Below are 15,785 nucleotides of genomic sequence, written 5' to 3'. Positions count from 1 at the left end.
TTTTTTTAAAACCAGAAAAGTGTGGAATATACTTTTAAAGATTTCCATCCCAAATAGTTAAAGTCATAAAAGTACTGTGCTTCAAGATGATAAAAATCTCAGCTTTGTGCTTGACCTGGCTCTATGGAATGATTCGTGTTCTAAGACTTCTAGACACATGAGGTTTTATTGTATACAACAGCAGAAAAAACCCAAGTTAGCTATATCTCACATATCATCACCCAGGAGCAAGTTAAAAACTATTCTAAGCCAACAGGAGTGAAGGTTACCTCAGGGCATATCTATTCAAAATGTCAGGAAATAACAGTCCGGGCAGGGGTAACCTCATCAGAACAGAACAGGGAGCTAAACTGCTCCTTGATCTGAAGCAGCAAAGGTGCCACCTCCTTGAGAACCGAGCCCATCCTAATGGCAGCACGCCTCCAGTTCACGCAGAGCAAGTTATAAGCGCCAAAGGTTTAGCCTAACATGCCAATGAGTCTGTTTACAATGAAAGAGAACGCTCAGAAATAAGGAACAATCCTTTATAAACAGTGAGCTAACTGCAGACTGTCATCGCCTGTGCACAGTAATTCGGCTTTCACGTTCAATATAGGGGGCTCTACGTCAGATTTAGTCTGAAAGAAGGGTTCCTCTACAGCTGAAATGCGTTGGCAAAATAATGACCATGTCTAACTGCTGTTATGTGCGCAACAGATCCACACAAGACCAACAGAAGGAACACAGCATAGTAATGGAGCTACTTTTACCCTTTAAAGCTTCAAATTACCTGTAACGGGTAACTACGGCCAGCAGTTAAATTCCTAGCAGCTACCCAAAGCGTTCATACTCAATTATACATTTAAAACTTGAGGTTCATGGTGGTGGCAGTAATTAGGGTCTTTGGTGAGCAATGTGCAAAAATCTATCAAAACAGAAAGTATAAATACTTCAGGCTCAGTAATTCCTCTTATATTAGCATTTCCCCTTAATTTTTATTAAAGAAGTATCACAGATCTTAGAAACAAATTCAAACACAAGAATATAAAGGGACAGTCCCCCCCCAACATACACATACAAATCCTTTCCCTTGTTTCCTTTTTCCTAGTATTATTATTAGTTTGATGGGTACACTTACACTTTTTCCTTTGTTCATACAAACCTATTTACTTAATTACAACAACATGTAGTCATATGACACATGATGGACCGCGGCTTTCTTTTTTCAATAACGATACAATATGTACTAATGGCATACCAACAGCACGAGGGTGGGAGAGCTCTGCCCTGGGTCCAAGCAACAAGGGGGTGGTACTGTCTGAACAGAATTTAAACCAATGACACACACAACTGAAAGACTGGTTTTTATTATCACCAGGTGCTGGCAATACTGAGTAATGTCAGTGATAAAATACTCTTAACCCCCAAATCCTTCTTTGGTCTGAGTTCTAAACAGTTATTGAGGTTACTGTTGAAGTTTAGTAATATGTAAGTTTCAAATTAACACATTTTCATTGTTTATCCGTTAATAAACCCTGAAGTTAATTTAAAGGACTTCCAGTTACAGAGCCAGTCCTGAACAAAGTGAGTCAGCTACACACATTCATTTCCAAAAGTAAATTCCTAATAGTTCAGAATCATGTCAGCTTTCTTTAGATGCTCAGCCCCTCTAATCCCTGAATTACCAAATGTCCTTGCATTTAAAAAATGATCCAGGACTTCTCCAGTGGCGCAGTGGTTAAGAGTCCACCTGCCAATGCAGGCGACATGGGTTCAATCCCTGGTCTGGGAAGATCCCACATGCCAAGGAGCAACTAAGCCCGTGAGCCACAACTACTGGGCCTGTGCGCCGCAACTACTGAAGCCAGCGCACCTAGAGCTTGGCTCCACAACAAGAGAAGTGACCACAATGAGAAGCCCACACACTGCAACAAAGAGTAGCCCCTGCTCACCGCAACTAGAGAAAGCCCGTGCGCAGCAATGAAGACACAACACAGTCAAAAAATAAATAAAATTTAAAAAAATAAAATAAAATAAAAAATAATCCAGCAGAGCAACTGCAGAAATAAAACCTGAATTAGTTCAAATCTATCATTCTACATTACTTTTTTTTAAACTTAAATTTGTATGTTTCACTCTGTAGTTTTCTGCTGTGGACACATTGGGAGCCACTAAAAAGGTTTCCAAAGAAATAAAGATAGTATTACAATTTCTAGAATTCATTGTGAAATGTGACTTTTATGAATCTCTTCTAGACTTATTCTTATGTTTAATACTTTCCCAAACGACATATCTGTGTATTTTATCACAATAAAAATAATTCAAATCAAGTTTCAGAGGGTTCTTCCTAAATGAAATCAATTGCATACTCAAAGTGGATACATTTGTTTTCCCAAGATAAAAAAGAAAATGTCAACTTTAAAAGAAAATAAAGAGCAAGTTTATTAATGAGCTAAAACTGTGTACCAAAAATAATTAGCTGTAATGGTTTCTGTCTCTTTCTACAACAGAAAGAAATAGTAATAATAACCCAGCTTACTTACGTCCCATTGGAGATAACATTTGAAGAGAAGTCAATCCTGAAGGCAAACTGTGTCTAGGACCAGGTCTATCAATGAACTCACGGATACGTAATAGAAACACGTTTTTGCGCGCATTAGTCTAAGTCAGTAGCTCTCAGTGGGGGGGATTTTGAGGCTCCTGTCCCCCAGGTTTTTGGTTATCACAACACAGGTTGCGGGGTGGGGGGGGATACCAGCATCTAGTGGGTAGAGGCCAAGGATTGCTAAACATCCTACAACATGCAGGACAGACTCCACAACGAAGATTTATCTGCTCCAAAATGTCAACAGTGCAGAGGGTGAAAAACCCTGGTCTAAGGGAAAACTCTGAATAAAGCCACTAATGTCTAAAAGGTCCTTTGGAACATCTGTCAGCAGCACATGTGCCTTTAATTTTACATACGCCTTACATAGATAAATGAAAAAGTATTCACTTCAATAAGAAGTACCAGAATAACAACTGCCAGTAATTATTTTAAATATTTAGAATATTATGTACTGTCATCCTGTGGTATCCATGGGGTTTTGGTTCCAGGACTGCCCCCCCACTGTGGATACCAAAATCCATGGATGCTCAAGTCCCTTACAAGAATGGTGTAGTATTTGCATATAACCTGTACATCCTCCCATGTACTTTAAATCATCTCTAGATTACTTATAATACCTAATACATATAAATGCTATATAAATACAGTGTGAGTGCTATGGAAACAGCTGCCAGCATGTGGCAAATTCAAGTTTTGCTTTTTGGAACTTTCTAGAGTTAAAAAATATATACATTTAAAATATTTTGGTTGAATCCACGGATGCAGAACCAGCAGATGCAGAGGGCCGATTGTATGTACTAATCCATTACCCTACATTTTCAAACAAGAAAAAATGTATAAACCATGCTATCTCATTGCTCTCATAAAAAAAAAAAATCATAGAGGGAAAACTAAATTTAATAAACATTTGTGGACAAGATGAATCAAAGGATTCATGTTTACTTTAGTATTATCTCTAGTCTGGTTGAACAGAACTTTAATAGTTGATGCCTGTACATGAACCTAAGTTTAAACCAGTGACAGATATTAATCAGCTCATCATCTGCCTTTGACAGCTTATTTAAGTCAGTGAATTTTATAAGACAAGTGTATTTTCATGTCACTACTCTTATTGCTAGTGCCCAATACGCAACCTGTATTAGTTACCAGTTTTTAAGACATATGTCAAATAACTGGGGAATGTGCATTTATTGTTCTTCTGAATGTACTTTTAGATATCAATTGTGGGAAATATGATTTGGATGAATGACGTTTATCGTAACTTACTTCCCACAGAATTCCACAAATTGTCTTGACATGAAGGAATGATTAATGGCAATAGTCTATTTTATTCCACTACTACTCCCATCTTTCTCTGAGAGCCATTCAAATATACAAAATGTAGCCAATAGAATAACCGAGGCAACAATTAACATTAGATTATAAAATGCAGCTAGAGGTTAATTTTGCTTTGCACGTATTTGCTAGATGAGAAATTAAACTTTACCTCTCTGTCTTATATATATGTAGTCTGAAACCTCTGCCACACGAAGTTTTGGCAAAATCAGATATGGCACTTAAAAAAAAAAAAAGAAGACCTCAAAGTTCCATATTTCAAATGTTCTGCTAACTAGATAAGCACTAATAAAAGAAATAAAGACTACATTTCAATATATTCTAAAATACTGATTTTTAATGTGTATTCCATAAAAAAAAAAAGTTCAGGGCTTCCCTGGTGGCGCAGTGGTTGAGAATCTGCCTGCTAATGCAGGGGACACAGGTTCGAGCCCTGGTCCGGGAAGATCCCACATGCCGCGGAGCAACTAGGCCCGTGAGCCACAACTACTGAGCCTGCGCGTCTGGAGCGTGTGCTCCGCAACGAGAGGCTGCGACAGTGAGAGGCCCGCGCACCGCGATGAAGAGTGGCCCCTGCTTGCCGCAACTAGAGGAAGCCCTCACACAGAAACAAAGACCCAACACAGCCAAAAATAAATTAATTATTAAAAAAAAATAGTTCAATAACATTCTCTGAGATAGCACCTATAAGAAATATATTTAAGACCAAAATACCCCAAGGGCTTTATTATTTCTTGAGGCCATTTTTTTTTAAAACCAAGGGACAGTATCTTTCAATTTAGAAAATCAAGTGCTTCACCAACCCTACAGACCACAGCCGGGCTCTTATCCAGAGTGATTGCCTGCATCTTAAACAAACGATCGAGGTGGTGGGGGAAAAAAACCACCTGACGTTTGGAAAGTAAAGCTATTTCACATAAATTATATACCACAATATATCAGGTAAGTAAGTAGAACATCAATCTATCAGGTAAGTAGAAAAAGTATTTGCTTTGAAGCTCAAGGACTTGTCCAAGGGCATACAGTTAGCTAATAAAGGCAAGTACCAGAAATAGAAGACACCAGGTATTTTTTTACCCAATTTGGTAATTTTCTTACTTACATACAGTTAAATGCACCAAACATGAAAAAAGTTCAAAGTGACAAGAGGAACCATCTATCCCAATTATAATTTAATGACAGGTCAGTTCTGCTTAAGAATGACAGGGATTGCCATTTTATCAGAATCATAACTGCCCTGAGAACGTCTTAGAAATAAAGACCAATATCATGTGAGTGCATATTCACGTAAAAAACACCCCTTTTTCATTTTTATTTTGAAAGCCAAGAGAAATGCACAACTTACAGCCAGTAACAGTGAGCACAGCCAGTGTTCTAGCAGAAAAAGTCTTTCTGATTCTCAAACACAGGAATGTTCCTGGTGCTTCCACAACTAATTGCTTAACACTGAATGCTTGATTCTCTACACTCCTCTCTGGAAACATCCATCTAGACAGTCTACGAACCAGTTCCGTGAGACCACCGACTTCTCCCATCTTTTGCCTTTGCTTCCACTATATCCCTTATCCTACAGTATCTTTCTTCTCATGTTCTATCACTCGAATTCCTACTCACTGATCAAGGTTAGGCTCGGATGCCACTATCTTCCTAGTAAATTACACTTTTTGCCAAGATCCTGCAAAGTTCTTTGTAACTATCACAGCCCTTACTTTATCCTACATTATATTAGCGTTAGTGGTTTGGGACTCCTAGACTTTCAGCTCCCACATGTATGAACTGCCTTAAACTTCAATTAAAATCTTTCACCCCCAGTGGCACCTAGCCAAGTAGAGACTAAAAAACTGTCTGCTGTCCAGCTGGGCCTGGCGCACCGAAGCCCCCATGGCTGTCCCCGCCGTGCTCTCCGGACGCTGTGCAAGCACTGCACCCCGGCACCAACTTCCCTGCCCACGGCTCTGCCCTGCCCTGCCGTCAGTGTTCTCACAACAGCCCTGCTTCCCAGCCTGGCCTGCTGGGATCCTGCTCCTTTCCGGCAGCCCTCCCACCTGGCTTAACTGCCTTTTCAGTAAGGCTTGATTCATCAAATTGTAGAATTTTTCAATTTATATCAACATTAAGAGTTGAGCAAAAGGTGGAGAAATTTAAACTCAGGCAAGGTCCGTATTTTTTTTTACAGTGCCAGATCGGTACCATTATTATGGATAAACCACATTCAGGACAAATGGAGATAGTAACACTTGTTGATATAAACACGCAAAAAGGCATTACTTTCAGAGTGACTCAAGATTTCGTAACAAATGTATCCTTACTAGTTTAGAACAATAAAGTTATAAAAATACTTTATGAAAACTGTAAGTTAAAACACCAAATTATTACAGGAACTTAAATTCTTGTGCTGTTTTTCCACATCTGAATTTAGTTAAGATATAATTCAAATAAGCAAAGCACTACCCAGCAAGTGATTCACACAGTCTTATGAGTATTCATTAAAGAACCCATCCATAGGCATGAATGCCTCCTTCTCTAGAAGAAATATACATAATACACTCAAGGCCTCAGGCCTGAAGATTTATATTTCCAATCTGGTGGGTATTTTTTGTTCCATGTAAAAGTCCTATTCTTTCTCCTCTAAGAGACAAATACCACTTTCAGGGAAAAGTTGAAAAGGAGAAAAAGAGGTCTGCAATTTGAATTATAAAAATACAGACTGTGCACTTATGTGACCATACCCTCCTCAACACATCTTCAATGAATTAGCCATTTTTTAATCTTTTAAAGTCACTGCGTAAGAGAAAACAAATTCAGAGAATTTTTTAAAATCAAAAGCAACTGCTAATAATATGATGATAATAAAAGCCCTGGAGTTACAGTCTCCATTATCCAAATGGTCCACTTTTACCTTTTTTCGCTCCTGTTCCCTCTGTTGGAGTCTACAGACCAAGTCGGTAGCTGCTTGCACTGAAATAAAACAGAGTGGGTTTTCAATCAGCAGCCCTTGTTCAAGGAGGAACTTACCTGGATAAAAACAAAAACAAAAACCAGCACTTGGACTGTTTTAGATCTCAAGAAACTGTGCAAAAACAGCTGGTATTATTTTGGTCACGGTAGGGTGGCTAAAAGGGGACAAAAAGGTATTCAGGATGTCATAACGAGAACCACTATCATCTGTGAGCCGCGAGCCGCGAGCCGCGAGCCACGAGCCGAGGGCATTTAGTACTAATCCCGAAGGCAAGTTGTCATCGATGACCTCAGAGTCCTCTACCTGATAAATGTGTCATTCCATTCTGATGGATGGAGACTTTACAGAGTCTCTCTGGTTCTTCAACTCCCCCTGCCCCTTCCTCACTGCTACCCCTGCTCTCCTGCGGGCAGGACTTGATACCCAGAATGCTTCGATGACTCTCTTCTATGCTTCTCACCTCTTCTAATTCACCCTGGCTGCCACTGCCAGATTCAGGTTTCTCTGGACTGCTTTCTTTGGAGTCATTTCCCCTTTTAATGACTTAAAATTGCTAGTAATGATTACTGCAGTTCTTTGCTGAGTATTGCTACGTGCCAAGAACTGTGGTAAGTACTTTCCATGTATTACTCCTCTGAATCCCACTTTCCTACGAGGTGAGGATCACTATCCCATTTTACAGATTTCTGTCATCTGTAAAAGCGCAGTGAAATGTCACTCAAGGAGGAAATATGACCAACAGGCACAGAAAGCGGGACTTAAAGTCAGACCCCTGACCCTAAGACTTGGCTCTTACCTTCAGGGCTCTCTACCTCTCTTATAATTTCAACGATGAAACTGGTTTTAATCCATCAGCTGTTCAAACATCTTCCTTTACCAGATCCATTTTATTTCTGTACACAAACGTTTTCACTTACTTCGCTGGCTGGTGTGTGGGCTAGGAGTCAGCCTTCCTCAGTCAAACCTCGGGTTGAACTTTAATTATGTGTGACTGACCTTGGGCTTGTTTGCTTGCTCCTTCATTCGGCCATTTGCCAGGTATTTATTGAGCATTTGCTATGTGCCAGGTGCTACTGTTGCTGCTCCTAATCTCTCAGAACCTTAGTTCCTCATTCGTAAAATGAACATAACAATGGACGTGAGAAAAGGATGAGATGATGCAGTAGACAGTATGCTTAAAAATAACTGAAAGATTAATAATAAAAGTCACTCAGAGTCGTTCTTCACAAATGGTAAGCGGTCAAGAAATGTTACTGTTGCTATTATTCTATGCACTATCCTCTCCCTACTGAAAGTGCTTTCCTTATTCCTTTCCTCTAATTAAAATGTTTACATGTTTCAAAAGACCAGTTCAAGGTTTAGTGCCTTCATAAAGCCCTCCAGTTGAATCCTTTCCCTACAAGGATTTTCTCTTATTTGAAATTCTTTTACCAGGTATATGTATATCCTACCACTTTATCTTGTATTTGCTTAAACAATTTTACCCAGCTGTTTCACAATTACGCCTTTCTACCCCACTCAACCCAGCCCCAAGTTCAAAGTTCCATACAGGGCAGGGGCTGTGACTTCTCTTTCAGGAAAATGTTAGGCCCCTCCCTGAGAGAGTATGGCAAAGGGGAGGATTCAGCTTTTAAAAAGTCATGTTTTTTATCAGTAACCATTCATTTTAGTCACATCAAAGATAATACATTAGTACTAAAAATTAAGGTTCCCAATCATTGTTTGTTCTAATAGAAAAGTTGAAAACACAACAAAATAGGAGTTGATTAGCTCTGCCTTCTTTCTGTGGTATATTAATATTACATCCTCTCTCCCGAGTGGTGGTTCTATCATTTCCTGTATTTTTTTTTTCTTGGCTCTGAACATAACTTTAAAAAAAATCCATTTTGTGGTCTTTGGGTGCTTCATCATTTTCAGATCATTCTGGGCTTAATCTAAAAGAAGAGTTACAGGACTATGACATTTATATTTTGTCATTTGTTATATACTTAAAAAATTTAATTAGAACACATCAGACAAAGGCACACTTTAGTTCCTTATCAGGATTATCTTTGTACTTAGAATATCCATTTTTAGAAATTTCAGTCCCTGAAATTTTTCATTCTTTATCCACATGATAAAAAAGGTTTGCTTTCTGAATTTAATGAAATCTGCTCTTCTAAAATCTAAGAAAATCACCTAACTACCCTTTCTTCCCCTTTCTTCCCAAGTAGAGACTCCAAGAGGAAAAGGGCCATTTATCTAAACCTTCCTATCACTTCTACACCACATACTGGTCATTCCCGATTCAGTAGGAAACCATTTCCCCTGCTGTCTCAGTGTTTCAGGAGACTATATTGCCGTTAAGGAGTTAAGAATTCATCAAATTATTTTCTCTAAACCAAAAGATTACTTGAGGAGATTAGCACCACACACAGTAATTGCTACATACAACAGCTAACAGTGTCCCTATGTCCTCACGTGAAAGAGAAACAAATTCATTCTGTCACAGTGTGTATGTGTAAACCGCAAATACACACCTGTAGCTCTGGTTTGGTTTTAGGAGCAGATGTTGGCTGAATTCTCATTCATTCATTTCAATGAACAAATAGTGTGTACAGACGGAAAAGATGTCCCAGAACCAAGCCTTAGGGCACCCCAATGTCAAAAGTCAAGGAGAGAAGTGGAAACTAACAAAGCAGACTGAGAAGGAGGAGCCTGTGCTGTAGGAGACAAGGTGGACTTTCCTTATGACCTTTTCCGCAGAAGCGTCCTTCTGAAGTTGAAAGAGCTTCAGCTCTGGCAGCAGTAGGACTGAGTCTGCATGGCGTCCCTCCGACTATCAGGGAGAACCATGGATGTTAAAACACTTCCAGTTTCCTCAACTATAAATGTATAGGGAAGAGGATGATAAATATTTACTTTACACAGTTAAGATGGTCAATGAGGAAAATACAGGTAAAAAAATCTAACTAGTCAAGTGCTATTAAAAATTAGTATCTTAAGTCATAACGAGTTCTTAAAGTTTTCTAGCTACCGAGGCAGAGTGAAGCAAAATCAGACAAACTTAGTCCCCTAAGTACCTTATAAAATAAATCAACACCTTTTTAAAAAGGTTAAAAAAATCCATCATTTACTGAACGAGGAATTATATAATTATATTTAAACTTTGAAAAGTGGTGGCCAAGGACTTCCCTGGTGGCGCAATGGTTAAGAATCTGCCTGCCAATGCAGGGGACACGGGTTCCAGCCCTGATCTGGGAAGATCCCACAGGCTGTGGAGCAACTAAGCTCGTGCGCCACAACTACTGAGCCTGTGCTCTAGAACCCGTGGGTCACAACTACTGAGCCTGAGAGCCACAACTACTGAAGCCCTGCACGCCTAGAGCCCGTGCTCCACAACGAGAAGCCACTGCAAAGAGAAGCCCATGCACCACAACGAAGAGTAGCCCCCGCTCGCCGCACCTAGAGAAAGCCCGCATGCAGCAACGATGACCCGACGCAGCCATAAACAAATAAATAAACAAATAAATTTATTTAAAAAAAGAAAAAAAGTGGTGGCCAAGAATAGGAACACAGAGTCTATAAAGAACTGAGACTCCTCACTTCACCATAACCACTCCAACCCCCCAAAAACGAGAAAAAGAAAACAGACTGGGACTTCCCTGGTGGTCCAGTGGTAAAGAATCCGCCTTCCGATGCAGGGGATGTGGGTTTGATCCCTGGTCGGAGAACTAAGATCCCACATACCACGGGGCAACTAAGACTGCTCGCTGCTACTACTGAGCCTGCACGCTCTGGAGCCTGTGCGTCACAACTAGAGAGCACGTGCGCCACAACTACTGAGCCTGCGTGCCGCAAATAAGACCCAATACAGCCAAATAAATAAAATATCAAAAATTAAAAAAGAAAATGGATTGACAAAATTCTTATCTTTAATTTGTAGAGAAACAGATGAGGGGGGTAGGGAGAAAGGAGTATAAAACAGGAAAGACAGATAAGACAGACAAAGCATCCATTCTGAAAGAAAATCTAATAAAATTCTCCAAAGGTATTTTGTAACACAAAATAACAATATGAATTTATTAAACATGAAAAATGAGATTGCAGAGCTAAGGAGACAAACTATAACGGCATCATTACAAATCTAAAAATAAATTAAAACATGGAAAGAAACTGAATAGTCTAAGACCAAATAAACAATTCGCAACATTATTACTGCAGAGCCCAAAGCAAATACTATAAACCCTCATTTGTAAACAAAGTTAAAATTCACAAATGAGCGGTTGGGGAGTAGAGGCAAGAGGGGAGCGAAGAAGTCCCGGACCCTCCACCTCACACCGACTAATTAATGCAGAAGCAACAACACAGCTCTAACTTCTGTACCTTTTTATAATTATTTTTCTTTGAATGATCTTTTAGTAACTACTATCTTCTATAATAAATACTTATTTTAAGGTATTTCCTTAAATTTTACTTGAAATTTTGTTCTTGTAAACTCAAAATTTAAGATTATTACCTTAACTTAAAAATTGTCTGATCCCATTCTTGTCAAAAGTTCTCTCTCCCCCTCATAACTTCCCATCTATTCATTCAGCTACTGCCCCTCCATCCATCCTTCTATTTGGATATATACAAAGATGTTGGGAATGATATTCACCAAATTTAAAAAGCAATGGTTATCTTTAGGCAATTAAAGTGATTTCCTGCTTCTTTTTCTTTCTTATTTTCTTCTTTATTTCTACTTTCTTATTACTTAGGCATATATCCTTTTGTTTAAATAATAAAAAATAAAGTCACTGCTCTTAAAACTTAATTAATTTGAATGAGGAATAACCTAAAGGCTTTCTGTCCTTCTTACCCTCTAAAATCAAAGGCTGGGTCCTCAATACTAAGCAAGATCTTGAGACAACAAACATGGTGAAGTTTACAAGTCTATGAAATAAATAATAAGTAGAACACAGACACTAACCAGTGTCTTCAGGATGAGAAAACGGTACTTCACGGGTTACTCTTATGTACCCTCCTAGAGCTCTCACTTTTTGTGTTTTTTTAAGGAACCACGGGTGAGTTTTGGTTCTGAAGCCTCTGCTCATCCAATGCTAAGACGCTCAGCTAGGATTCTGTAACCGTCTCCATCCAAACAATCCAAGACGTCCCCCCCACTTAATGCTCCACAGTTGCTCAGTTTTATGCACAACGATCGATCAATAGCTTAAGAACCACACCACCGAGTTCTAAGATCCTCAGCCGACCACATTCCCAGCTCAGCCCTCAAACATGCGGAGAAGAGATAAATAAGACAGATCTACTAACAGGCACAAAACAAAACTCAACTGTCACTAACCTTGTAAAGTATTAGTTAGATCAGAGTATACTGCCTAGATAAACTCACTTATAAGCAAGCCAGTGCCATGGCTCAAAATGTAAAGTTTTTAAACATGAAACCCTCCAGGGACAACAGCTGGGCCCAGGCCAAGTTTTAAAACTACATTGGCTCTAAAAGCAGATAATTATCTCCATTATCCCCGTTAGGCTCATGATAATAGCTACAAGGAAATACTTAGGCTGGAGCCTACTGAGGAAGCCATTCCTGCTTCTAGCAACAAAATTAACTCTAAATCCTCAGAGGTTAAAACTTTCATTATTACTTCACATTCTATGTGCTTTAATTCTTTCTTTTAGGAGAATACATTTACAGTCTGGATTCCCTGTTACCTGTAAAACTTTTCTATTTCATTGTGAAGACTATACTTTTAGCATGAGGCCTCACGTCAGAAATAGCTCTGGCCCAAGAAAGAAACAAGTCAAAATAACCATTCACAGTTTTCTTTTTCTTACTAAGTTTTATCCAATATTTTTCTATATACTCAAAGTGTGTACAAGGAAAGTTATAAGCACATAAGCATTCTTATCAATAGTAATCTGAGTTTTACTTTTACTGTAATGACTAGAAAGCTTGTCAAGGTTAAGGAAGTGATGGTATGAACGAACAAGGGTGTGTTTGCAGTTATCATGCAAAGCCTGAAGTCAATTTTAGACTCTTTGCTCTTCTACTCAAAGAAACCAAATGTGATTGTGGGAGGTCTGTCCTCTCCAAGCTCCTCTGAGCATCAGAGGACCCAGGCTAACCTGGACTTGCACACATACTCTTACATAACTCAGTCATTAGCCAAGCCCCCCTGCTACCTTCCCTCACAGGCCATTACATTACCCTCCAGTTTTGCTATTTTCTCCCCAGAAAGATACTGGTTCATGTCGCCCTCCATCGTTACCTACCAGCATCATGTGTCCCTGGACAAACTGAACTGTGTCAATATGGATCCGAGAAGCCCCGAGTTTCTGATACACCTCTAATTTTAAACTGTTACTAATAAAACTCCTTTTATTTTATAGTTCAATATGTTTAATAAATATCCTTTTAAGCAAACATCTCTCCATGTTAAAATATTTTGCTTAATGAAGAAAGTGATAAAACACAAACGTTTTTGACAGGTTTTTTTTTTTAGTTAAAAACTCTAGTATCCTGTTTGAAAAAGAAGCTTCATTTCATACCCTAATTACTGGTCATCAAACTTTTTCTTATGCGTAGGTTTTTTTTTAAGGTAAAAAATGTTTCGATTGTCTTAACATCCTAGAAGGATTATCTTGTGCACCCATCTTGCTTTGGAGATTAATGTTGCATCAAGGGCAACACACACTAACTGCTAGATAAGCACTTTATCTGTGACTTCCCTCTTCTGGCTCCTGCTTAAGAATTCTCTCTCCATCTCTCAGCAAATACTCAAGGACATCCATTTTGGCAAAGCATGCATCTGAAATAAAGCAATATAAAAAAATCGCTGGCTTACATCTCTGGAGAACTTGGTTTAAGTTGTCTTGCATTGTTTCCCTACACGTGGGAAGAGTATGTTCATTTGTTTCATGGATCATATTCTTCAAATTTTCAAGAACTCGCATTTCTCGAAGACCACGTTTTTCCTATTAAAAGAAAGTAAACAGCTAGTACATACTGTGTCTTAAATCTTAGTAATTACTTTCTGGGACTTCCACCCAGGTTTTGGTTATGTTATTACCTACTACTGAAATTTACACAGCCTTCTTCTAATTATTTGGCAATAAATGAGGTCACAACCTGGAGGCATTTTTTAAAATTATGAAATGCTTCAAAAGTTGCAATGTAATATTTTTATACTATGTTTAAAAATGGGCATAAGAAATACGAAAAGAAAAAGAAGAGACCTAGACTCCATGTATTTCAACTGTGGCAAAGAAAGAAATGATCTGGTTTTCAATTTTATTTTGTAGTTCTTACCATCATAAAGCTTCTATTATTATGCTCTGTATCTTTCATCTGATTCCAGTTTTCTCAACTAAAAATGTGTGGTGAAAGTAATAGTATGTGGGTGCTTCCCCGTACAGAAAAGAGTTAACACTGCGTGCCTGAGACCTCCTCCTTACAAAGGCCTGCCTGCAAGGTGGCCTTTGACTGGGGGCTGGGAATTAGAGCAGGAAACAGCTCCCATGGAGGTATAAGACACCTCTTTACTTCTGGGAGTCGGGAATCTTGATACACGCTAGGCAGAGGGGGTGCCTACTTGTCCAGTCCCCAATAAGAACCATGGACCCCCAGGTTCAGACGAGTTTCCCTGGGAGACAATATTTCATGCGTGTTGTCACAACTCACTGCCGGGGGCATTTTTGGAAGTTTCTGCCTGGCTTCCTGTAGACCTCTCCCCATGCACCTGTTCCCTTTGCTGATTTTGCTCTGCATCCTTTTGCCGTAATAGAGTTCAGCCACCAGTACAACCACATGCTGAGTCCTGAGTAATCAATGAACCTGGGGGTGGTCTTGGGGACCCCCGGCCCATCCCCCCTTCTGAAAGCTGAGCTTAAACCACCCTTCCACTTGGGTGGGCTAGACTTAGTGACCTGCTTCCAAAGAATAGAGCAGGGAATGAGAAAAATATTAACTTTACAGTGGAGTCAACGAAGGTGACCTCATCAGTGATGTCATGGTGACAGCATGCACCTCCCAATGTAATGTGACAAGAAGGGCACTTTAACCTCTCTGGTACTCTTTCCCAAAGCCCATAAACCAAGTCTAATCTTAGGAAAAACAGCAGACATACCCAGATTGGGGGACATTCTACAGGATACTGCCCAGGACTCAAGACTGTCAAGATCAAGAAAAACAAGGAAAGACTGAGAAACTGTCACAGACCAAAGAGGACTAGACAGACATGACAATTAAATGCAGTGTGGTGCCTTGGATTACATCTGGGACAGGAAGAGGACTGCAATGGAAAAAAGCACCAAATAAAGTCTGGTGTTTCATTAGCAGTAATGTATCAATGTCAGTTTCTTAGTTTTTACCAATGTAGTGTGGTAATTAATGTAAAACATTTAACAACTGGAGGGGACTTCCCTGGTGGCGCAGTGGTTAAGAATCCACCTGCCTGTGCAGGGGACACGTTCGAGCCCTTGTCTGGGAAGATCCCACATGCCGCGGAGCAACTAAGCCCGTGCACCACAGCTACTGAGCCTGTGCTCTAGAGCCCACGAGCCACAGCTACTGAGCCTGTGTGCAACTACTGAAGCCCGTGCGCCTAGAGTTCATGCCCTGCAACCAGAGAAGCCACCGCAATGAGAAGCCCTCACACCACAATGAAGAGTAGCCCCCACTCACTGCAACTAGAGAAAGCCCAACGAAGACCCAACGCAACCTAAACAAACAACCAACCCAAAACAAAACAGTGGGGGGTGAGGGGTATAGGAGACCTCTGTACTACCTTAGTAACTTTACTGTAAACCTTAAAATAATACAAGACGGAAAGTTTACTTTAAAAAGGGTGGTAAACTTGATTGCAAGGAAATAATGTTAGTTACTGGGGATTTAGTTTTGAACAATTCTTATGGAGCAGC

At 39.6% G+C, this 15,785-nt stretch overlaps 1 protein-coding gene across 2 annotated transcripts in view; it reads right to left on the bottom strand.

The window, feature by feature from the left end:
• BLOC1S5 (biogenesis of lysosomal organelles complex 1 subunit 5) overlaps positions 1-15,785 on the bottom strand; it is a 40,894-nt gene that overhangs the window by 5,447 nt on the left and 19,662 nt on the right. The window contains exons 3-4 of one of the 2 annotated variants that reach the window (XM_059077208.2): positions 13,712-13,841; positions 6,822-6,880 (exon numbers count right to left, since the gene is read on the bottom strand). In XM_059077208.2, coding sequence (XP_058933191.1) covers positions 6,822-6,880; positions 13,712-13,841 — 189 coding nt within the window. The remainder of the gene's footprint in view (positions 1-6,821; positions 6,881-13,711; positions 13,842-15,785) is intronic. The other variant, XM_067006782.1, reaches the window with a different exon arrangement.

This window comes from Kogia breviceps, chromosome 10, assembly GCF_026419965.1.
Source record: "Kogia breviceps isolate mKogBre1 chromosome 10, mKogBre1 haplotype 1, whole genome shotgun sequence".
Classification (NCBI taxonomy): Eukaryota; Metazoa; Chordata; class Mammalia; order Artiodactyla; family Physeteridae; genus Kogia; species Kogia breviceps.
This window is presented reverse-complemented; position numbering and strand designations above follow the sequence as displayed.